This window comes from Vidua chalybeata, chromosome 5 (assembly GCF_026979565.1).
Source record: "Vidua chalybeata isolate OUT-0048 chromosome 5, bVidCha1 merged haplotype, whole genome shotgun sequence".
NCBI classification, from domain to species: domain Eukaryota; kingdom Metazoa; phylum Chordata; class Aves; order Passeriformes; family Viduidae; genus Vidua; species Vidua chalybeata.
In genome coordinates this window covers 14,872,708-14,898,637 of record NC_071534.1, presented here as the reverse complement: position 1 = coordinate 14,898,637, position 25,930 = coordinate 14,872,708, and the positions used below count along the sequence as shown (strand labels likewise).

The window sequence follows — 25,930 nt, the reverse complement described above, 5'->3', positions numbered from 1 at the left end:
AATAAACTTCTCATCACAGAAAGTCTGTATTAACATGAGAAGGGAATTTAAAAAAATTAAACATCCAGAAGTTTAACATGAAGAAGAAGCAGCATGTCCAGCTCACCAGGACCTCAGGAGACAAGAATCTCAGGAGACAAGATTATTCCTCCTGCCCAAAACATCTGCTTGAATGCAATATTTAGCTATAAATATGATCTCTCTGACATGATTGTAACAGTTTTTAATTTGGAAGGGAGAACTGCTCATCTGTCCTTTACTCCAAGACCATGAGGTATTGTGAACATTTCTGTGGAAATGATTGGATGGTCTACATGAAGCCACAAAGGCAGAAGAGAGATTACTCCAGAATTTCACGTAGATGGTGCTGGATGAGGCATAACAACTACAATACAGATTATTCTCTTTAATAAGTTTGTCACCACAGCTTTTTTCTCAAAAAGGTTGAAACAAGCTTTATTTTAATATACAAATCAGATTGTGTACAAGGCAAAACATACCCTTATAGAGATAGGCAGAGTGGGTCTTCACACACCATGTGTAAGCCACCTGCACTACAGTAATCCTGAGACATGGACAAAAGCCCTAAAAATCTTTTTAATCACTCTTGCTATAGTCACTTCCATTTGGAGGAATTAAAAACATTATACAGTTCGGTGTCAGGAAACCAAATTACCTATAAGCAAAATACCCAAGATAATGGTCTAACTCCCTGCTGTCATCCAGGTACACCAGCAAGAGCACTTGAACAAATCAAGAGATGGAAATATGCCAGGTTACTTCATTAACACTGAAAAGCATACATAGAAGGATGCTAAGATATTTTTGCTACCTTCAACTACTACTGTCTTCATGAACTGTGTAGTCTATGTGTCAAGCTTACATATCCTATGAACTTAACAAAGAGTTCTCTACGCTGTGTGTTAAGTTAGTAAAAATACCCCAACTTTCTTTGCTTCCTTTCAATATGAAGTTATATGTGAAATAGAAATATTTTTAAAAGCTTTTAAAAGCAGTAGAACTACAGATATTTAAAGTAATTTCCCTAATATTAAAAGGTATTTGAACACCCTCATTTTGTTACAAGACTGTTTTTCATTAAATGACATCAAAAAAAAGGAAGTCTCTTTTCTTAAAAAAAGCTAAAGGTAAGGAAACATTATAGACATGTTTGGAGTTTTTCTTTAGTTTTGCAACATAAATAAGTTACACTACATATTATGGCTTTCATTTATTTATCTATTCATTTAGTAGCAGAGTGTCGTCATGGATTTAAACACTAGATGTTGTAAATAATTAACCTGCCATGTTGTTCAGACTTTGCTTGAGTTTTGAATTTGTGAAAAGAAACAAGCAAATATTAGATGGAAAATTAAGAAGCCTCCAGAAAAACTTAAATAGCAAGAAGCACCTGTAGAAGAAGTCTTTCAGAGAAATTTTAATACAATTTAAAATTTGCATTTGATTTTAAAGTAATTTAAAATTGAAGTTTTAATTTAATCTTCTTGTCAAAATAAAGGCCAAGCCAAATATCCCATGCACTTCAATAGTCAGGACTTCCTACTGAGCTTCATTTCAGAAATATTGACATACCAGTATGATACTATTATGCTACTGAAGTAATGATTGCTCTTTAATGGTTGTTAATAATACAAGATAATAGATTTGGTATGCAGCTATCTGAAAAAGGCCACAATAATGCTAAACCAACATGACTCAAAATTACAACACAACTGCTCAATATCAAGAGTTGCTCACTACCAATGGAAGGGGAGGTCAGGCACAAAAGGTGCTTGAGTCAGACTGAAAGGTTTCAATTACACATTGGTGTATTATTAATGGCTATATTATTAATATACTTACATTTTGAAGACTAAAGTTGCATTCAAATCAGACAAGCTATGACAACATTCAATTACATGTAAATAAAAAGAATTCTAGATTCATAGCCAAAGTAGTAACAAAAAATCTCCTTGTGCAGTTGATGTAGCATTTGCAACAACAAACTTATGAATTCAGTAAGAAAGACTGTGGCACCGAATTTGGGAATATTTTCAAGCTCTAGCTGAAAGCTCTAGTTTTTCAAGCTCAGGACAGAAGAGCTGCCAGCTGAATAAACTTAACTGACTACTGTACTTTCCAGCTCTTTGTAAACAAGACTCCATGTTGTGCACAAAAGAGGGGCTTTCACTCCCTTTTTTCTTCCAGGGAAGTATCTGAAAAGGCAAGCTGTAGTGATTGCTTCTGACAGCAGCAGAATAAAGAAGCAGATAGAAAAGTAGGTATATATAAGAAAGTTCTTAGAGTAAAAGCATCTGTCCTGGTTTGATTTTGTTCATGAAAAGGCACTTTACGTATTGCTAAAACTCCAATACTGTATGTATCCTTGGAGTTTTTCTGTTAGAAGGCTGCATTGCAAGGTGGTCAGCACGAGGATGCAAATGCTCTTTATACAGTGCCTATCTGCTACAAATTTTATAATTACACAAAGTATCTTACACCAGTTATTCAGAAGAATAGATTCATGTTCAAAATAGTAATAGGTCTTCAAACAATACTTCAGTGATGATGATCTGTCACAGACAACACACCACCTGTAGTGAGTTCACGCTAATAAAATTAGCAATGTAAATCTTTCAGAAGTGAGTCCTCAGTCTTTTGTTTTCCTCTCGTAGTCTCTCAATTTCAGCTACTAAGCTTTCATTTACAGAGTATCTTTCAAGTAAAGCGTGCATTTCATTCTACAGAAAAGAAAAAAGTCTCATTCAGTAGCAATAAAGTTAATAATTCCAGTTTTATCCTATTGGCTTTCATATTCTTTTAAAAAAGAAATAACGTAGATAATTCTGTTTTTAAAAACTTTTGATAAGAAAAGTAAGATTTTCCCTTTTAAGCTGACATACAGTATTTTGATCATTAATACATTAGTGAATATTTTATCAAAGGATATTTTGCAGTTCTTCAGGATGAGAATCTACTAATGCAGATTCCATTAAAATGCTCAGAACCCAGACAAGGTCTTTTTAATGCAGATCAAAAGAACAAAGATTCATAAAAAGGTGAAGCTAAAGAATACTGAACAGCTCAGTATGCATACAGTATCTACAAGTGAAGCTTTCTATTTGAATTCCATCTATCTTCTCCTTATCCCAGCCTTTGGCCCTTTCCAAAGGACAGCTGAATTTGTTTGTAACTCCCGAAATACGGAATTCATACCTACTCAACCCCTAGGTTCCCTTTATTAATCAAAGAAAAAACAATTTAACAGATTCCCATTCATATTTTCCCTCTCCTTCACATGCAATCCTCCCTCTCTTGGTCTTAATAAACAAAATAGATTTTCAGTTTTGAGAGAAGATAGCATGCCTTAGTATTACCAAAATTGAAAACTGAATATATTTCCCATTATGGTCCTTGTACATACCAACTGCATATGGAATTGCTTGATCATCTCCACTTGCAAGTTTACAATGTCTCGATGGCATGCTTCTCTGGGGGAAGAATTGCAAAAGGAAGATGCTTAGACTTACTTATGAAGCAGTCTCTCTCAACCCCCAGCACCCAAAACTCCGCAATTCCTCACCTTCACTTGTTAAAATGCTCACCTCATTCATCAAAAGTCTATAAACCCTTATACCATGTAACATAATATTCTACAGCTTATTTTGGAATACTTTTGTTACGATACTGATTTTTATAAGTATCTTTTTTTTTCAGCACATAAGGTGGTGCAGGACTTTTCAGTTTAGAAACACAAATATAGACATGGTGATATCAAGATTATTTTTCACTCGCAAGCTATAAACTCCTCTCATTTTTACCATTCAAAGCTAATTTTCAATCCCTTGATCATAAGCACCACAGGGAAAGATATTTACCTGTACTTGAAGATAGACCTTTTCAGTACATGACTTTCAACAGTGTTTTGTAAAAGATGCCCAAAACATCAACTGTGGTAAGTGATACATTATTCTCAATACCATGGAATAATGCAGGTTAATCTACATAAAAAGCAGTGGCAGTGTTGTCTGCAAAGTGGACATGAATTTGTTAATTCATGGACAACCATTCCACACTACAAAAAACATGCTTGAAAATAGCCTCTGATCATGACATTAATACAACAGTTCCAGGAGCTGAGGAAGAACAAGGAGAACAGCTCACAGAAAAGCAGGCAAGCTGACAAGTTCTTCCTAAACAGTGCAGCTGTCTGGGACTGAATACTGTGCTATGGGTACCACTGGCCTGACAAAGCAAGGTGTTTCTTAAGTGGGCACACACAGATCTTACTTCATTTTCCTTTCCTCAAACATACAGCAAACCTAAAGGCAATTTTCACTTTCTCTTTCCACAGATTATTTTGCTACAGAACACCTACTGGAGGCAATCTTCTTTGAGTGTATCAAGTATAGATGCCAGCTAGCATCCTATAAATCCAAAGATGTAGGTTATCGCCCAAAGACAGGGAGATCAAGAAACAAACATCTTTTTGGAACCAAATGAACTACATATTATTCCTGGTCCTTTCCTGAAGGTTCATCGTTTTTCCCCCCTTTACTTGAATTTCAGGCAAGGAAGATAAAAATCCTTTCCTCAGGTTCCAGCAAATGAAAGGTAGTTCCAGCAATGGGAAGCTTACAATAGTTCACTTCCCTCTTACTGACCACAGTACTAACAATCTTTCATGATCAGTTTAAATGTATCTGCAATTTAAAACTGGGAAAAGGGCCAGTAGAGCCTTCCAGACACTCCAGAAAGTATAGGTCAGAGGAGAAACACAATATTTAAGGCTCCAGATCTGAGGTACTGGAAGTAAAAGACTGGCAAGCATAACTTCACAAGCATAACTAGGGTGCATGAACATAGATGTAAAAGAAAACACATCTGCAATACATAGACTGCATTTTAAGTTACATCAGTTACAGGTGTTCATCAGATGTTGTGTTTATTGCCAAAAAATCCCAGGGGAGTTTTACCATACTACATTTATGTAAAGACATAAAATAACATTTGATGTATTTTTTCTGTTGGCAGATACAGAACAGCCATAGTACACAGACCTACTAAGCTAATTTTGCTTTGCGTCATCAAGACAACAGCAGTTCCCCTGCCCCAAAATTCTTCTCCATCATCTCCATTCAACCTACTTCATCTTAAACTGGGTTTGGGAAGTGATGCCCTAGATAAGATTCTCTTAACTTCTCCACCTTCTTTAAACTCTACTCTAAATAGACTAATTTGCTAGTATGCTAATATGCTAATTTGACTTCTTTCAAGACAATTGGAATGTTGGTTAGATATCCATAAAATAAGCTCACACCAACCATCACTTATAGCACAGATGTTATTTCAATGCAAAGTTCCACCAGCAGAAATACACACACACTGTTTCACCTTACACATGCCAAGATAACAACAATCAAAGCCAACACAAGTCAACTGGCTATGTCAAATTCTCCCCAATGTCAACTTGAAATTTCTCCTGCTGGGATAGGGAAAAGAGCAAGGAGGAAAAGAAACCAGTGCAAGGCTTCAGGAAAAGAGTAGAGACCTTGCCATGCAGACTAAATTTACCATCTGAGAAATATTCACTCACTGGAAACGTCAGCAAAGTCATATACCAACAGCCCTCAGAGGCATCAGACTAATTAGTCATCAGAGCTATTAAAAACTAAGTTTCATACCTAGTTTTTCAAAAATAGGACTATAAATGGTGTAATTTTCTAATCCAAAGAGAAATTTGTTTGAGCAGATGCTGAAACACCTCATTAAGAAAACATGTCATTGAAAACAAAACACTCTGCAGGAACACCAGTACCTGAAGTCATCCATTGTTTCTTGTATCATATTCTGAATGAAGTTTATTTGAATTGCTGTCAGAGGTGCATTCGGTCTGCTACTCCCAATGGTTTCTACTATTTTTTCTGACAATGAACTTGCAACTCCAGCAGTGACAGGTGATGCTATCTTTGAACCTTTACAATTGAAAATAAAATACTGAGAACCCTCAAGACAAATAAAAACCATTCATATACTGCATTACACTGATACTTTTTAAGAAGTAGTTATTTATTTAATTACTTTTACCTCAAATACTCCTTAGCAAAAAGAACAAATCACATTTAGAATTAGTCTTTTCAGAGGCAACTAGAAATATTTTAGGAGGGCTGGCTTGATTTAAAGAACCGAGATCAAGTCCATTTTTTCAGATTTCACGTCAGTTTACAACCAACCACACCTAGAACTGGGCCAAAATTATCAACTTACTTGGTGAGGTAGTACCATTTACTGGTAGATCATATGCAGGATGGGCCTGAATAGTCTTCACTAGTTTCTCATTTACATCAGGAGTAGATGGCAGTGGAGAAGGTTCTATGCTTGATAAGCTTGATTTTGAAACCTGACAACAGAAATTTTTTTATTATTATTATTTTAAAGATTAAATCTACTTGTTACAATTGTCTAATTGCACTTGAAGACTAAGTTTTCCAAAATGCACCTTCAAACATTTTTGCTTTTACGAATCTGCTCAGAAATACATGCATTTCCTAGCAAGATATCTGAAAAGCGGATTGGTAAAACATTCCCAATTGCCTCAAGTAGGCACAAAGAGGAAAGTGCAAAAGGCAGGGGCCTCTGATTTTCACATAAAAAATGTTGTGACTAGATTGTATCACTCCTAGCAAACTCAGACTTCTCAAGAGCAATACAAAAGTAGCTAAGCTCTGTGCAGAGACATATGAAAGATATCTCAAGAAAAAGAGGAAGATGCAAAACAGGGAAAGAAGAGAGTGGAACTGACCTAACATACAACAATTGATCATACTGGTACAACCATCCTTCTTGATTTTCTAGAAAAATCAAAATATTCCTCAGGCTACCTGTTTTGTTTCATGGGAACTTAAGTAACCTGATCTTATTTAAGACAAACATACATTTATCTTCCATTGCTGAAGGCCAATTCACCTAAATCACACAAGGTTTTACAGATTTGTGTTAACAGTGTGTGAACAGAGTTGCAAAATAAAATCAGATTGGGCATTATTCAGTATTCTTCAAGCAGTAATATTCTGACAAGACCTTAAAAAGACCACTCATAACAAGAATACCTGCTTCAAGACATCTTTAGATTCTTGTTTTCCAAGACTTATTTTCTTAGAGTCAGTCTCTGGATGTTCCTCTTCTTCTTTAATTGGAGATCCCACAAGAGCATGCAATGGGCTAGACTGTGTCCCTTGTGCACTACTGCCCACTAGGTTTCTTTTTAATGGAAAGGCAATGGTTGGCTGTGGGAGAAAATCCAAACCTAACAGGTAGGACTGGAAATCCAAGCCTAAAATGAAAAGGGAAAGATGAAACACACAGGTCAATAAACACACACACCACATCTACCCCACAGTTAAAATGCCTGCACACTCATACAAAACTGATTGACAAAAGAAATCGCCAAAAAATGTACTCCACAAAAAGCTACATCCTTCCATCCAACTTATGATGCCCTCATCCTTATGAAAGTAATAAAATGTGAAAAGTTTCTGTGTATCACTATAAATTGTATAAAGGGAAAAAAAATCCAATCACTTTAGGACCATACTCTTGACTTACTGTTACCATGTTGTGTCGCTTAATGTGTCAGACAATTCCCAGAAAAATTGTTTCAGTGTCTGCTTTGGTCATTTCTGTTTTTTCAATGTTATGACAAAACCAGTGTGTGAGAACTAGCACAGACCTCCAAAGACCTATCACTGGCATATGCTTACCATTTCCTTGAGGATCTTCAGTCACTTTATTTGCAATAATATCTATAAAACAGCAGAAAATAGACAAATGAAGTGTTTATTTGTATCACTGCACCAAGTTCATAATCAAAGACAAATTAAAATATCAAGTAGGTACAGCAGTCAGTAAGTCACAAGTGACATTTTGTCACACTACATGCAGAGGAATGACGCTTTACAAATTTCAGTATTAGTAACTTACCATCTCTGACTGGAGAGAACACATCTCCTAAACTACTTCGACCCAAATCATCAAAATGACTTAATTCAGCACTTTTCCCATGATCTGCTTCTTTAGATGGAATGACATCCAAGCTGGAACTATGGGGAAAACCTTCAAAGGGCAATATCATTCCATTAGTAATTGACCTTTTCCAAAAATAGCATACATTATGGCTAAACAATCTCATACTAAAGATGATACTTGGGAAGTCCAGTAACCACTTCAGAACCGTCTGCAGATGCCAGTTAGAGTGCCAATATTAACTTCCTCATTTGGGCTGTCAACAAAGGTGACTACAACTAAAAGCTAAAGAGGAGGATAGTAAAATTGGAGAACCCACCCATGCTCAGAGAAATCTATATGATGGGTGCAGCAATTTTATGGTGGATCAGGTGAAATGAAACTAGTGATTGCACCTTCTGCTAATAAGGCAACCACATTCAGATGATAAAAATATAAATTTGTTCTGCAAGACCAAAAATTTGCTGTACTAGAGCCATTAAGCATTCCAAGGAAAATTATATGAAACTCCTTTTTTAAAGCTTACCTAGTGTTAGTATATTTTCTGCTTATTTCTAATATTAGAAATTCAACTTATATATTCTATTAGAAAGTCAAATTGAAGCTACAACTGCAGGCAAGAAAACCTCAACCAAACTTGTTCCTAGACCTTTCCTCACTTTACCTTCAAGCCCCTTCCCTGACCCAATCCAGAGGGGAAAAATGCTTTTTATATGCATGGTACCAAGGACAGTTGTCTGAAGAACGGAAGCATATCTTAAGTCCAAAAAAATCCCCAGTAATTATTCAAACTACAGTTTTTAGAAAGGGAATTGAACTGCTCAGACAACCACCAAAATAACTTTCATAATTTCACAAAATGTTCATAAAACCTACAAGTACTTCTCTACGTGGGATTACTTGTTGAAGTGATCCAAATATGACTGTGTGGATGACTGCAATTAATCATGTCCAAGTATTTACATTAAGTGGAACTTGAGTTATGTTTATGATTTCACATTTAAATGTATTAATATATTACATTTTTCACTCCTTCAGATGTGTCAATTGTGACACCAACACAGGATTGCACTTGCTAATTAAATAAATACTTGGTATACTGAATCAAATCAGAAGTGCAGCATCAACCTGTGCATCAGAATTTAGAGGATCTATGTAGAAAAAGCATAAAATTGGGCCAAAATATCTTGTGCACTTTTACCCATTCCCAGAAATATAAATGTAGTAAGGTACTTAAAGCAGAGAACAGTTGGTAAATGAGAGTTCATGGGAAGCCAGCTCAAAGTACATCCAAGTTTCTCATCACATCCTGACTTCATTTATACTTCTGTACCTCCTTAAAAATACCTGTGACAAAAAGCCTCAATTTTGTTTAAGTATGTTATCAGATTACTTTACTGAATGCCCCTTATTTCTCTAAAGTTAAAGCCTATGAACAGGTTCTAGAAGAAATTCCAGACAACAAATGAAGTTTGTGGTATCTCATCCATTCCCATTTTTAACCTTAAAGACAATATCTTCTGCAGTATTCAGAGGTTTTTACTTTTAAATTTAACACTCAGATTAAGGAAAACTGTTTTGCTTGGTAAGCCTTTACTTTCTTAAAACATTTATTTATTATGCATGGTCCTCTTTAAGGGGTAACAGCCATTACGTCTTCAAATAAAGATAATAAATCGTACGTTTTAACCAAAATAAAATTTTCCACACCATTCAGTAACATTGATTAGCAACACTTCATACAGAGGAAACATTTGACTTCACCTCATACTTCACTGCATACCCAAGGGAGGTCATTAATACACATCCCTATGGACTGCAGTGGCTTATTGACTAATTACTGTTACTAAATGTGTTTCTCCTTATTTTAAAAGGGAAGGAGAAAGTGCTGTTACGTTAAAATGGACTGAGGATTTTTTTCGAAGAATCAAACTAGCACTGTTACTGATTTGATATTTTCAGAACTCTTGAAATAAATAAAATTTTAAGACTACATTTCACACAGTGGGAGTTTTGGAATGCTCAGAATTCTTACAAAGAACTTGTTAATTTCAGACGCATAGATAGCAAGTACAGTTATACAACTAATCATACTTGTAACTATATTTAACATCTTTCCTACCATGTGATAATACTGGAATCATGCCTCTCACAAAAATACAGTTCAGTTGTCACTTGGGTTTTTGGACTAGGTTGCTATTTTTCTCTGTGTTTTCCTAGGTGTTTTTTTTTTGTTTGTTTTGTTGGTTGCTTTTTTTTTTTTTTGGATGTGGTCTGCTACTCCTTTTCATTACAAATCTTTAACTCTGCATTCCATGCAGACATTGCATCAGAAACTACATTATGTACATAAAGATAATCTGCAATAAGTCAGAATGCAAGAGGTAGTCCCACAGTATCATCACAATTTTAAGACTTCATGTGTCTTAAGTTTATAGTAGGACCCAATTTACCTCCTACAGTTTCACAGCATGTGTTACACAGTGGGGAGGGAAAATAAGTATTTGTATGTGCACGTACATACACACAATACTTCCTAACAAATGCCCTTCCCTCAGTGAAATTTTTATACTGTAATGGTCAAAACATGAAACACTGCTTCCAACTTCCCCATTATGCCAACTATTGTAAGAGCAGGAACACAACATTACCTGTTTTCTCCTGAAAAATCTCTCCTTTATTCTCATTTGTCAGTGTAAGATGAGAGGAAACTGCTGCTGATGCTTGAGAGGCAATGTTTTTGATGCCAGTATTTTGAATTCCTCCAAGATTACTACCAGCTTTGACTTCTACTCTTTTGGACACTGGTTTATTTGAAGAACCTGTGATGTTAGACTGAAGAAAAAATAGAACCAATTATGAGAAGCCATTATTCCTTCAGCCAGAAGTAAAAATACAAGACAATATACTTCCCTTTTTAAAAACAGTAAAAAAAAAATCAGTTTAAGTTGCAAAGGTTGCCTAGGAGATATGCCTTTATAAATATAAAAAAAGGTATCTCTGTGTAACTTCAAAGAGCATGGGAAACATCCGTGAGGACCTCCACAAGGATAGCAACAATTTAACAGTGGAGTGACCCTGCATGATTCAATTTTAATCCCAGGCTTAGACACAGCAGAAAAAAAGAGATTACAGTATTAGAGACTCCAAATTTTACAGGAAGAGTTAACCACTAGCAGTAAGTGCGCTAGGGGAGAAGTAAAGTCTCTGAGTGGTAAAGAATCCATTTCAAAGGTTCTCTCAGTGTCCACTAAATGGAAGCACAGGGTTTCTCAATAAAGTAGATCCTAATTAAGTCTTGGAAGAACCTCTTAAATCTTCTCTATTATTTAATTAACTTCTACACTGTTTATATATGCTAGCAAAAGTCCATATATAGGACATAAAAAATCTCTTCAGGTGAGCAGCCCTGTGTCTTCTCCTTAAGCAGAAGGGCCATTACAGACCTTTCTGCTAATGCCTACAAATAACCAGAGGTGCTATAAGCTGATCTGCAAAGGTAGCATATCCACACCCAAAAACCTAGAAGACTCTAAGTTCCACTTATTCCTACACTGAGGCCAGGAGTGGGGGGAATTCCACATTAACAACGCCTAAAACAGCAGTTAAGACTAAGCAGTTTATAATTCCTATGTTGGTATGATCCCATTTTGTTGGCATCTGTAATGCTTAGAAAGTGAATTCTAAATTTTTTTCAGAACTTAAACTTATAATTGCTTTCATTAATCTGCATACTGAACAATAAAAATACCTTGGTAAAAGTGCTGCTGAACTGAAGACGTATGCATTTCACACAGCCTTTGTGAGCAGTAACTGCTTTCACTGGTGATGTCAGTTGTCTTAAGTCATACTGGCAGATCTTTCCCCGGGAACATCCTATAGCCAAAGTAGTACCATCAGGCATGAAGTCTACTGTGGTTAGAGGAAAATCCGCTACAATTGTTGTCAGTAACCTTCAAATATGAGAAAGGACAGGATGAATCTTTTAGAATTCATGAGTTGGACTTTTCAACACAAAATATCTAAAAGATATATATATATATATAAAGCTTTCATAATTCAGCTACAGGTCAGTAGTTCAACTTCTCCAGTGCCAAGTAAATTCCGTGAACTATTTTAAGAAACAGTGAATTAGGCTTACACTAAGCATTCATGCTTAACAAGAAAAAAAACTGCATATGCCCCAAAAGACTTCATGAAGACAGGATCATATTGCTTTCTTAATAGCAAACTCCAACATTATTTACTGGTATCATCACTTGTAGCAGCAATCATACTACATACATTCTTTCATCCTCTAGCTTCCCGAGCCTATCAACTCTACCCTTCCCACAGCTCTAGGAAAAACTTCAGTTTGCATCCTTTAGCTTGCATCCTTCCAAAATGCAAACAGACTCCTGTTTTTATTCAGCTAGAGTAAAAGCATTACTCACTTTAAAACCAATGTCCCACAAAACCACTTGCCATTCCATCCTCCTACTACAAAGTCCCACCACCTATTTCCCATCCTTCCTGCTTTTTCATCCAATATTCTCCCCTATCTCAGCAGTTCTGTGCACCACAGTTACATCTTTTATCTTAATCAGAAAAGCAGGCAAGCTAAGCTCAGGTGGCTGGCACAGGCTGTAGTGCCCCTCACAGAAGTTAATTGCTCTCTATCAACAAGAAAAGCCCATACACAAACACTGGAGAACATCACCCATAAACTGGACTTCAATTAGCTCCCACATGCCCTGGCGCTTTTCAATTGTTTGTTTGTTAAAATGGACTATGGGACAGGTTCTCCAGTAGCAATATGCCAACCACTTCAACCATTCTGCATGGGGGCTGAATGAAATAATTCATGTCATAATTAGACATGTTTTTTCAGTTTATAAAACCCAAACAAGGAATCTTCTAAAGTCAAAAGGTCTTTCACATACTCACTTTTTACTTAAAGTGTCATAGAGAATAATTCTTTTATCCAAACCCACAGTTACAAGCAGCAGCTTATTGACTGGAGAAAAGCAGATTTCTGAGGCTGGTGCTTTATGAGTATTTTCAAAATTATGATATGGGTTCTGGCTATTTACATCCCAGAGAGTTACATTTCCACTGTCAGAAACAGTGCCCAGCAAGGATTTCTTAAAGGATGAATATTTCAAGTGTCGAATAGGCTGTAAAACACATATAAAAATGAATTTTAATACCAATATTAAATATTATATTAAATTATTTTCTAAAGACACAAGCAGATTAGGAATATAAACTTAAAGTAGTCTACAAAGGCTTAGAACTCTGAAATATAAATAGTAAAAACAGAAAAAATAATTTTGCAGTAAAATGCCATTTTTGCTATTGGGGGTGAGACTTTCTTTTTTTACTATTACGGGGTACCGTATGAGCTGATCAGCAAAATTAAGGAGAAGAAAAATGAAACTTCCAGAAAAGTTTCTCAAATTTTCAGCAAATATCATGCCTTCATACAAAAAACCCCCACAACACATCTAAAATTAAAGGAGTGAAAAGTTACATTATTTCACCAACTAGTCTTCTGCCAATGCCAATAATGTTAAACTTAATTCCCCTTCACTGACTTGAGGTACTTGGATATCAGCCAATTTCATAAGACACACCAACTCCAGAGTTAGGCAAGTAGGTCCTGCAGAACAGACTTCAACCTGTGGACTAAGACCACAGAAGAGGATAATGTGTGTTTTATCACACACAGCCTTGCTATCGCAAAACCAGGAACTTAACTTGCCTTTCAGAAAAGATATTTTGTTTCCAGCACATTGCTTCAGAGGATGTTTCAGAAGCTCACTGCTCTAATACTACAGTACTCAATTTCCTGATTAATTTTACTTATGACCCAGCTGCATCTATTTGTTCCTGGGACCATAATGCCCTTACAGTCAAACAGTTTCCTAATTCCTCAGTGCTGCTATCCCATTTTAAAGAACAGCAAGCTCACCCTCCTTTGGGCTTTATTTTGCTATTAAAAAAAAAATGAGAGTCCCCCAGGACTGTATTTTCAGTACCATCAGTCTGTTTGCAACTCTCCCAGTATGAATCTTTCTTGAATATGAACAACTAAAATCTTTTATGATCCTCAAAATATTTTGCTCTGAGTCTGTTTTAGTCATTGTCATTTTATATTAAAAAATCCAACTCCTTTCCCTTGGGAATTTTGAAATCCTACACTAATAAGAGCCTCAGTTGTCCCCTAAATCTGGTGTCTTAATTTCTACTCCATCACAGTTATTCCTGTGTCTACAGTTTCAATCATTTTTTGATACTGACTCTCTTATGGGCAAACACCGTCCCACTGGGTTTCGTCATAGCTCTACCTAGAATCACAGAATTGTAAAGGCTGGAAAAGATCTCAAAGATCATCAAGTCCAGGCCTTAGCCCAGCACTGCCATGTTCTCCACTGAACCATGTCCCTAAATGTGTTTTTTGCTATGTGTTTTTTGAATGCTATGTGTTTTTCGAATGCTCTCAGGGATGAAGATTCCACACTTCCCTGGGCAGCCTGTTTCAATGTCTCACTACCCTTTCAGAAAAGAATTTTGTCCTCATATCCAATCTAAACTGGTGCAACTTGAGGCCATTTTCTCTTCTTCTATTGCTTGTAACCTGTGAGAAGAGACCAATCCCCACCTTGCTAGTACCTATTTTTCAGGTGGCTGTAGAGAGAAATAAGGTCCCCTTGTGACTCCTTTTCTCCAGGCTGAACAACCCCAATCCCCTCAGCTGCTCCTCACAAGACCTGTGCTCCAGACCCTTCCCCAGTTTTGTTGACCTTACTTCTACTATCGTAAGCACTACTGAAAATATTAAACAAGACAGATAATGAAAGAAAATATTTGTTTGATTTATCAATATAATGAGTTTATTACCCATCCTACTTAGTATTTTCTCACAAAGCACTTTATCAAGTACTTTACTCAAGTCCAGTCCAATGACTGCTGAAATATTTTATTTGCCTGAAAATGCTCTCAAAAAGCTATTGTTGTATTCTGACCACACCACAACACATTGTACTGGCCTTCATCCTATTTTTGTCTTTAGCTTCATTTTAATGGAGATATGTGTTGTTTCATATTCTTCCAGCATCATTTCCAGCACTTGTATTGTGTATCTTGCTGGAAGCCAAATTGCTTCAACCTGCTTTAAAGAGGTGGCACCTTCAACCTCTTATTCAAATAGGAATGAGCACAACTCTTCATCGTTAATATGGTCCTCTACTGGTCACAATTTTATCATCATTTTTCTGTTTGCTTACATTGAAAAAAATACAGAGAGATTCAGGAGTAACAGCTTTAACTACAAGCAGGATCTACATGGGAAATATTCCTGACCCTCACAGTTCTCTCAACTCTTCACCTCCAAATACATTCCTCCTTACTGCCCTGGCATCTGCTCATGTTTCATTTTTCTCACTCCTGTCCTTCTGCCCACCAAGATTACTCTCTTCTACCTCTTCTCAAACCTCCTTTGCTATCCTACCAAGTCATCCATTTCATTTTCTCCTTTATCCTTTTAACCTCACAGGTCTGGACAAGTTCTCCATTTTCTTTCATATACCTACATTCCCCATACTACCACTGCTCCCTACTTTTAGCTTTAAAAGCTGACAAACTTTTCACTGTATGGAGTGGCCAGAATCCATCACACTCCTTTACAAATCAGCCAGCTGATCAAACAGCTAAACTAAATCCTGTTGCTAGGAGAACTGCATCAGGCAGTGAAGACTTGTACAAACATTGTATTTTGAAACAAACCTTAATTTATCCTCACAACAGCAAGCAGATAAGAATCTGGTAGTCTAAATGAATGCCAACAGCAAAGACAAATTATGGGATCTGCAAACAACTCTGCAAGAACTCAATTCTAATAAAACACAAAGGTGTTCTAAATTAAAATCAATTAACAGAATATAGACCAATGCTCTTATGAAAAGAATTTTGTTTGAAGTCAGAGAAAGCATGGCAACCTTGGGCTATTCTACTACTTGTAGAATCTACACAACATGAGAAATTAACTGGCATGGAAACTACATTCCATCATGATGAATCAAACACAGACAAGCTAAAATTTTTAAGGTTAGCTAGACTTCACATTCCCCAATTCTAAAAAAAGTCACTATGGAGTGGTGACCCTTCCTAAATCAGGAAAATAGTACCAGGATCAAACAGTATAATACACTGTTTATCTGTTCAAGTTTACTCTTAAGGAAACCTGGCCCCTAAGCTATAAAACAAGTAAAGGCTTTTTAAATTTAACAGAATTACACAAGTCTTCAGATATTTTCTTCACTGTAGAATCAATTCTCCAATTCTTCAATTAAAACCCCAAACAATAATAGAGCCATTTTTGCACATAAAAGGAAAGAACATTTTTAGGATCAAAGACAAGCTGGGACATCCAACTAGCCAACTCATTACAAAATCATAGCTCAATTCCCTTTAAATGAAAGCTATAATCAAATAACTGCCCTCCCTAAGAAAATGTTGTAGACCCTTTAGGATGTGAACAGGAGCTCTTTGTTTGCAATTACTTTAACACATCAAATATGTTTATCCATCCTAAAGGTCATTCAGCTTTGCAGCAGACTTCTTGATTTCATCTGACAAAATAGTTATTCATGGCATATCTCTTACTCCTCATCACTTTCTGGTGGAAAGAATTGAATATATCAAACAGGTTCATGCAAATCATCCTCACAAGAATTTCTTCATTTTCCAATTAACTAGTAGCATAGTCTGCACTCTGGATATTCACCTCAGCTGCATAATCCAGCCATGGACCTCCCTGCTCCTGCCTCGCATACACGTTCCTCATAAGATCACAACAATAAAATAAAAAAAATGACCTGACTATATAGATGGATTTTTAAGATCAAACCAAGTATGAAATAGAATTTTGCTTCAATGTAAGTATGAGACTGGCGATGGATCAAAGACACTGCAGCACCTAGGAGCAGAAATAGTTTAAATTTAACAGAGATTTTTCATCAGAAAGTATACCATAATTCCCGAGATGCTGTGAGATTGTAAGAGATTTTTCACCACATTATACTGTTCATGCGAGACAGGAGAAGAATTTAATTTGACACTATCTGCAATCTAAGAATGAAAAAGCTGTTGCAGTAACAGAAAAGGAATAAGTCACAACTTCAGCATTCCTTGCAACATTAAAGGTCAGGTTTAGGACCAAAGCAACAGTTCTGCATCCCCTAGGCAGCTCCAACCTCTGTAAAAAAGATTCAGTAAAAAATGAAAGCATGCCTAGAACTCAAATACATGGCTATCCATAAGACAAGACAATTCTCACTAAGAGCACACATTGGAATTTCCAGTGGGACAACACAGCTCATTTACTACTGCAAATGCTCTTGTATCAAGGGAATTGCCCTTGTGATATCCACTAATTCTTTTAATATCTTTTGAGCCTGCAGAAAGGATTTGCAGTGGCAAACCCTACCAAGGTTCTTAGGTAGTACATATGTTTTGTGTTTGCCTTGTTCACAATTTTCCTTCGAACTAGTTCTCCCAAATACTAACTAAACACCTAAGCAGGTAAGATAAAACCTCATTATTTCTCTCTTTGAGCAGCTGTGCAATTTTCATCTCCAGATTAAATAAACTTATTTCCAAATACAGACTCGTATTCATCCCTCCTGTACAGATAGCTTTGAATAAGTTAGAACCCAGTCTGCATGGTCTTTGCCCTCTGTAACAATATACATTGAGCAGTGAATTGAAATTCTGCTTTGGTTTGTAAAGCCAACTGTGCTTTAATCACTTCTAAAATATCTCAAAGTTTGTTCTTGAGGAGCCAGTGCCTACCAAGTAAAATTTGCTGTAACCCATATAGAAAAAAAGGCATTTGAGAAATTTGTATTTTGATGCTACCTAGTATTTAAGGCTATAATGCACACAGCAGTCTGCTTTCTCCTTTCCTTAAGGGCACTCTTAATAACTAAAATGAAACAGAATACCAGAACTTAAAAGCCCTTGATATGTACTTTCAATTTCTAAAGACTGCAAATTAAGCTTAGTACCTGAAAGACATAGACAATAACATAGACAGCCTACCTGTCTGCTGCCATAACCAAAGGGACTACTTGATAAATTGGTGGTAACACTGTGTAGGATGATTTCACCACTCAAAGATCCAGAAACAATATAGCCATCATTCCAATTATATGCAACACATGTGATTTCATCTTTATGCTCCTGTGGGAAAGGGAGGTTAGAGGGAGAGTGTTAAAGATATTCTTCTTAATTTATGCTTTTGCAAAAAAACTTCAACTTATTTTTTCTGACCATCTAGTAACATTTTGAAAGATTTAAGAGTTGGTATGGAATATCACAGAAAACAGCAGCAAAATATACCAAAGATCAATCATAACCACTCTCTGATCATTTGCATTGGTGGTTTTAATAAAATAGTAAAGATGAACACATAATTATATACAATATTTTAATATGACAACCACAGCGATATTTATTACAGGTGTTATAAATATTATTTAAAAGTGAAGTCTCCCAGAAACCAGTGATATTTGAATATACTTTCTGTTAATCTGATGTACTACTGACAACTTCCCCTTCTGTCACTTTTAGACGTAACACATATATTTACCAACCAGCTTTTCAGTACAGTCATTCACAGTGATGATATTGTGTATAATGAATATATTATTTTTTCCCCTATATTCCTATATAGGGGAAGACAATGGAGTACTTCTAACCCAAAAGTTAGGAATACATATTTAAAATATTGTATTGGATACCTAGAGGTTTTCTTTCCAACTGTAACTCTGAAAGAAAAAAAGGATAAATCAAAGCTGAAGTTTCGTAGTCTTAAAAGAGTGGTGCTAAATAAGGGCAAACCATCTACTGAAGGCATGTGGGAAAGATATTAAGCCATCCTATAGTTTTGTGCATCATAAAAAAGTTCTAGAGAATTCATACTGATCAGTTAGAAGACAACCATCTCCCAGTTTTGCACATTAGTTCTGCTACAGTGTTCCACAAATACAGAAGTGTTTTCTCATTCAACGTAGCAAAAACAGCAACTACCTGGAATGCAACTCCTGGAAAAAATCCCCATCAGACAACACCAACAAAAATTTGCAAAAATAAGAAGTCTATTCAGGAAATTTAAACACATTATTATAGAACTGTACTCTGAAAACACCAAGTTACATATGTTTGTTAAATTTGCTATTTACATCACATAAAGAACACAAACTTGAACAAGACCCAGATGTGTGTTAGCTCCTATCTGTGACCTTGATCCAGACAGACAGCAGACTTAGAGAAAGTACATTTTTTACAGTTAGCAGCAAAACCTGGGAGTGGAAAGCTACAGCTCTTCCTCAGCCAAACTTACCTTTAGGCTGCGGTAAATCTTTCTGGACTTCAGATCCCAGATATTAACTGTGTTATCAAGGCCTCCACTGACAAGATATGAAGAACTAGAATTCAAGCTCACACATGTCTGTTTTGCCTAATGGAGAAAGAAGAAAATGTATGCTAAAGATAAGGAAGGGATTTATTCAAATCTACTTCCAAGCATATTGATGTGTGTTTCCAGTTTCATCAGTACAAATAGTCCCACTGACAGACAGACCTATTTGTACTCTACAGCCATTTCCTAACAAAAGGCATTTAAAATCAAGTCCAGTTTGGACATATATTTAATACACTTTAACATGTAAGTTTATTAATTACTAAACCTTCAAATACTCACATTTGCCCATTCCCATTTTAAATTTTTTGACACCTTTTCCTCCAATATGCGTTTTCCCTTTAAATTATAGCTCCGTGAAGAGCAATCATAGTATTTTATTCAGGTACTCAGGTTTTTTTAAAGAAATCCTAAGTTAAAGAAAAAAAACTCTTTAGAAGGAAATCCAGAAGTTGTCTAAGTTACATACTTCACATTCCCTAAACATTACAGGGAATATTATAGCAGCAAACCTCATAATTCAGTTAAGTGGCTCTTTTTAAAATAATCACTGAAGCACCAGTTTTTGAAAAAAAAGGTCAATCTTAATGATAGGCCTACATTGAGGACAAATTATTATTCATTTCCATCACGTTGAAAATTCACTTTTAAGTTCTCAAGATTTGAGTGAAGAAAAAACAAGTCCATCTAATTATTGACATGATGAAATTGCAAAGGATTGCATTAGTTATAGACAAATTTATTGAAATCTTCAGGACAAACACTCCATTTTTGAAAGTGTTTGCTTCAGCGCCCTAAAACTTTTCATAAAATTTCCAGTCCAAATTAACATTACAACAGCTATTCAAGGAGAATAATTCGAATGGTTTAGAATACTAACAAGCTATTTAAGTGACCATGTGAAGAGACTCTTCTAAAACGAAGTCCAGCTTTTTAAAGTGCCACACTTCCTTTTAACTAGGGAAAAAAAAGCCTTGAACACAACACAAATTCTCTTGTTTCTTGCAATACAAGCTGGCACATGTACGCTCCAAGAACAACTCTTCCAAAGACTCTTATGTTTTCCAGTGTACAATTCATAGGCATGCACAGTACTGACAGCTCAAGCTGGAAAATGAAGTTCAAACTTGAGCTATTCCATTTCTTACACATTAGATAACATATGAACCATGACTGCCTCAAGTTGTCACATTTGCATAACTGCATCTGTATCTTCTTACTGACAGAACTGTTTTAAAAGCACTATTGCCCCCACTCTTTATATGTGTTTAACAATACACAAGGAAATGTTTTTACATATGTGTCATAATTCTAACAATACTAAAATTACATTGATCCCAATATGCAGAACAGATGTGAGACACAAAGGACACCAAGTGAACTGGGGAAAAAATGAGGGAAAAGCATTACTCATACTTACTCCTTCAGCTATTTCAAAGAGTGGGACAGGTTTGCTTTTACAGCTTGAAACAATTATTTTATCACCAGCAGCAGAAGCAGTAGCCAGGTATCTATCTTTGTCACAAGTTAAGGAACATAATTGTAGGATACTGGTGATTAATAAAAGCAACAGGAAGTTTCCCTTATTGAACAGAGGACAGATTGGCTAAACAGTCTAAAGCACTGGACCTTGAAGGGACCTAGAAACAGAAACATAAGGCTATTTTCTAAGCTTTCATTAAGAAGCTCTTGAATTAACTACAGCCCTTACTTGCCAATACAAGACAGACAGCAATTTCTTTGATAGAAAATACTAGAAATATCTGCCAGGTATTATTTAAGAGCTCTTTACCACTAAGGCAGCTTATCCAGTCTACAATTCTGTTTCCCCATACCTCCAAGTAAGAGCCCCATTTATCACTAGTTCAAAGGAATGTCTGTGGCTGTTAGCAGACTATGGATTTAAAGAATGGTCCTGGTCATGACAAATGTCAGACTACTTCACCATACAGTTTCCAGAGTACAAAGAGCGGCTGCCAGTTTCTCCCACTCTGTACTGAGAGAAGAAAAACAAAAGACTAAAAAGAACCTTTTATGAAACCAAGTACTCCAAAGTAATAAGAACATTTATAGAATCACAGAGCAGGAAAACTGCATCTGCACCGTCACCAAACCAAACTGAGTAATCATTCAGTCTTCTGGCCAATGCCCATTGTGATTTTGCATTTCCTCATTAAAGAATAACACAGGTTAATTGGCTGGATTTAACACAACAGAACCAGTAGGCAGAGTAGCGCTTGCTATTGCTTGCATTATTTTAAGGCACATTTGTATAATTTTACAGAACTATGCGTAACCAGAACTAATGCTTTATCCTTAACAAGCTGACAAGTCTATAAAGTACTTCATTGTTTCAGTTTTGGGAGACGAAGAGGAGCCTTGGTAGAAGAAAGCATCTAAGACAGACTGTCTGTAGATAGTTTACTAAACACACACTAGTGTGTATGCATACACATGAAAACATTATATCTGCGCTTCAAATTCTCTGCAAGCTCCATAGCTAAAACATTCATTTGTGTTCCAATTGGTACAGCCTTTTTTTCTCATACATTAACTTTGAGGACAGACATTCAGAACACGGAGGACTCATATGCTGTGTGCCAGCGTCCTGGCCTCCTACATCAAGATGAGGCACCACCACCTTCTCCTGTGACAGCCACACAAGTTGTTTACCTGACAGCCCACTGAGAGTTCTCATATGTTCATCTCATATGTACACTTGGCCCCTTGTATCACTATCCAAGACTTCCCTGGCTTCCAAGTCAGAGGTGAAAGACCTAAATGGGTCAGATCCATTTTGATGACAAACCACCACCATCCCACAAATGTTTTCCTACACAACAACAGGTTTGTGCTTCCTCTCCAAATGCTACAAGCAATGGAAAGCCAGTGCTTAGAGGTAAGTGAACACTATGAAAGATCATCAGAATCAACAATAAGCTGTCCTACAAAAAAAAAAATCTTTGATTACAATTCTCCTCACTATACTATGTATAGAATTTTACTACACCAGCAGTTGCTTTGCTCAAGCTTGTCAGTTAATTAAGCACTGTATTGAAAGCGAGCACCATAATCAACTACTGAAGAAACAAATGAGTAAGCTTTACAGTTGGCAGGCAATTCAGGCACATTACAGCCATTAGAAAAGTGTGGGCTCCTGAGATGAGAAACTTCTTCAGAATTATTTACCATTATGAACTCATTCTGCAAGTCCCTTCAGCACGAGGAACCGCAAAACTCTGGTCAAAATAGATACCAATATTTTTATGCAAGACTTCAAAATGCATCAGGCCTCTGTTTTACAAACACTTCCATAAAAAAGGAAAACTAAAAAATACACTGGAATTTTGCAGAACACCCACAGAAATATGGCTGAAACTGTAAAGGATACTATTGCTGGCCCAGCACAGTGAACTGACTGGATGTGAGGGCGTATGTGGGTTGAACTGCTCCACCACAGTGAAAGATGAGGAATCCCATATTTTAATATCATCTCCTGATGATGCAAAACGTATGCTTTCTTGCATGGCTGCACCTGTTGTGGCAGAAATAAAAGAATAAGTGTAAATACATAAAATTTAAAAATCAACCAGGCAACCTAACAATTCAAAATGACAATTATAAATGGTACAGTTGAAGTTTTCTTGATACCTGCAGCATTTATTTGGAGAGTTAAACAGTTAGTACCGTTCAGCTGCACATACGAATGAAAGCAGCAGACACTCCAAGCTTTTGCTGCTTGAACTCTGGCAGGAAATGCGTGGTTTCTTTCTCACAAAGCCAGGCCCTCTATGGCATGAAGAGACTAAAATGAAGGCTTTATCACCACAGTTCACAGCTGCCTACCAGGAAGCCCTGAGTATCTGAAGGACCCATTTCCCACCAGTAGATGGGGATATACAAACCAGAATCAAACTGCTGCAGGACAAGGCTGGCAGCACAGACCTAAAGGACTAACTTCAGCGTTCATCTCACCACTCCAAAGAAGACATCCGAGAATCCTTTAAACTAAACCTTTGACAGTAGAATACAAGCGACAGTGAGTCGCCTTTCATCGCACCCTACAAAACATTACGACGCAAAAAGGCCAAGAACAATATACTGCTACTTATTTTGAACTACACCTTTGAAGACTTAAAGCCAGGTTAACCGGTGCCTGGTTTGAAGCGCTGACTCTTAACTTTTTATTCCTGGTAATTTTGAACTATCAACAGACAAGGACTGTAAATGTGAGCCTTCCTTTCAGCTGAGAGCACCAACACTCCTTAGCCAAAGTTTGCGGGACGCTTCCACACAGCTTTAGGCCATTCATTCTTACTGCCGCAACTGTTAACACTCACAAAAGTACACAAGAAAGTCAGAGTCCACATACGCCTTCCGTGGGCAGCAGCCCGCGGAGCCGCTGCTCCCGCCTCACACAGAGCTTGGCTCTCAACAAGCAATTCAGCGCCGGAGGCCGCGGGAGGAGCCGCTCGGCGCACCCCGCCCCTCGGCATCGCCACCGCCCGGCCCCGGCCCCGCTCCCGCGCTTTCCCCGCGGCGCTGCGCACCTGGCCGGGCGGGCACCGGGCCGAGCCCCCGCTGCTCGCCCCGAGGCCCGGCCCAGCGCCGCCTGAGGGACGGGACGGGACGGGACGGGACGGGACGGGACGGGACGGGTCCGGTCCGGCCCCGGCTGGGCCCGGCCGCGCGACCCCGGCCCCGCGCGCTCGCGGCCCGACTTGCCGCGCCGCGCCCAAGTTCACACGCCCCGTCCCGGCAGCCCCCGCGCGCCGCTCCCGGCGCTACGGCGGCCCGCAGGGGCCGCGCAGCCGCGCGGGGCAGCGCCGGGGTCGGTGGCCGGGGCCGGGGCTGCGGGCCGGGCCCCCGAGCCCGCACGGCACGGAGCCGCTGCTGGAGGGAGAGGGCGCTGGCCGCGCAATAAGCCCCCCGAGACGCACCAGATCTGCCGCGTTTTGAACTGGAAACGCAGATTTCAGTGCTGAGCAAAAGGCATCCAGTACAGGCGGCATCTGGGGTGTCCGTACCTCTGGGACACGGGGACATCACGGCGACAGAGCGAAATAGGTGATAGCAGTTAATGCATTACTTCTAGCAACACCGAGCAATGGAGAATTGCGGCATCTGTTTCCCGACTTGCAATAGAGCCGTTACCCTGGCCATGCTGAATTTTACAGAAGGAGGGACATTTTTGTTTTCATCCGGTAAAATAAAAGGTAGCAGTTTCTTTAGGGTGATAGGTGTTTGCATTCCTGCTTTCTACCCCTACCCAAAAAATTATATACTAAATGTAAAGATATATTAGACGTGGAACCTGTAGCAAAACTTTCTGTAGACTTCGAGTGAGTCTTTACCCTGTGTACTCTCAGAGCCAGTCGAGCTGAAATGTCTGATTTACTTTCCTTTTCTGATGGAGTCTTGATTTTCCAGGTTCATTTAGTATCTAGTCTGTAGAAGAGAACTCAGAATCGGAGAAAAGAAATCATGCCACTGTTACACAAAATGCCATTATTTCCCTACAGCGTTGAGGATCATGTCTTTGTTGCATCTATTAATCCTCATTAACCAATCATTAGTCATAATTTATATCTTCAACCACCTGCCTTCTCAGCTGAGTGTTAAGAGATCTACAGCATTCCTGCAAGTCTTCTACTCTTGCTCCATTTTATAATCCTAATTTGCTGCTAAACCTGTCATGTTTCACTTCTGAGGCCAGCACTTGTTATTCCATTCTAGCTTCAGTACAGAGAGAATCTAAAGCCTTTTCTTTACCACAGCCACATCCCTGGCTTTTTTCTTTATCTCCTCACTGTGGAGCATAATTGTTTTTACAGACAGATAGGTGAGCAGCTGCCTGACAAGCCCTGAAGCCTTGAACAGTTAAAAATTTGGAGGATTTTAAGTAAACGTGATCAGCATGTATTGCTTCATTCTGTAACAGCCTTTCAGTTAAATCAGTTTTTCTTGCTGGTAGGACCTTTGCTGGCATTTTTTTTTTATGCCAGTGGCTGTGCTGTGCTTGTTCTTGGTATTTGCAAGGAACCACTGGGACACGTTGGTGTATCCTGTTTGGGGAAAGGACCACAGCTATAAGCCCAACCTTTAAAGCCAAAGTGGTGTTGCTGCTGAAAGGCCACCTGTGCAAGGCAGGGCATTCCCAGCAATTGTACAAGGCTGTAAAAGCAGTGGAAGTGTGAGCAATATACAGGTGAAGAGAGGCAAAAATAGTTTATATAATATTTTTAACTGTATTATTACTATTATTATTATTACAACTTTTTGCACATAGAAATAGTCTTTCTTTTCCCATAATAATTAGACCTGGATTGATAACAATTTTTGGATTAGACTAAGATTTCAATTATGCTAATACATTTTTGCCTTTAAACATACATAGGTTTCCTCTTTGCCCATAAACAAGGTTTTCATTGTAGGGGCAGTGAC

At 37.7% G+C, this 25,930-nt stretch overlaps 1 protein-coding gene across 2 annotated transcripts; it reads right to left on the bottom strand.

The window, feature by feature from the left end:
* Positions 1-428: 428 nt before the first annotated feature.
* Positions 429-24,147, bottom strand: NEDD1 (NEDD1 gamma-tubulin ring complex targeting factor). Of its 2 annotated transcripts, none has more exons than XM_053943906.1 (15): positions 24,037-24,147; positions 22,878-23,021; positions 20,907-21,001; positions 19,409-19,525; positions 18,106-18,246; positions 12,949-13,178; positions 11,774-11,975; positions 10,674-10,857; positions 7,981-8,112; positions 7,761-7,802; positions 7,110-7,333; positions 6,268-6,400; positions 5,819-5,975; positions 3,425-3,491; positions 429-2,741 (listed from the first exon to the last, which is right to left on the bottom strand). In XM_053943906.1, the coding sequence occupies exons 2-15, from the start codon at positions 23,011-23,013 to the stop codon at positions 2,637-2,639; spliced, it is 1,965 nt and encodes a 654-aa protein (XP_053799881.1). In that variant the 5' UTR covers positions 23,014-23,021; positions 24,037-24,147; the 3' UTR covers positions 429-2,636. The 2 variants fall into 2 exon arrangements, with proteins under 2 accessions (XP_053799881.1, XP_053799880.1); XM_053943905.1 differs by lacking the exon at positions 24,037-24,147 and adding an exon at positions 23,138-23,170.
* Positions 24,148-25,930: the final 1,783 nt, after the last annotated feature.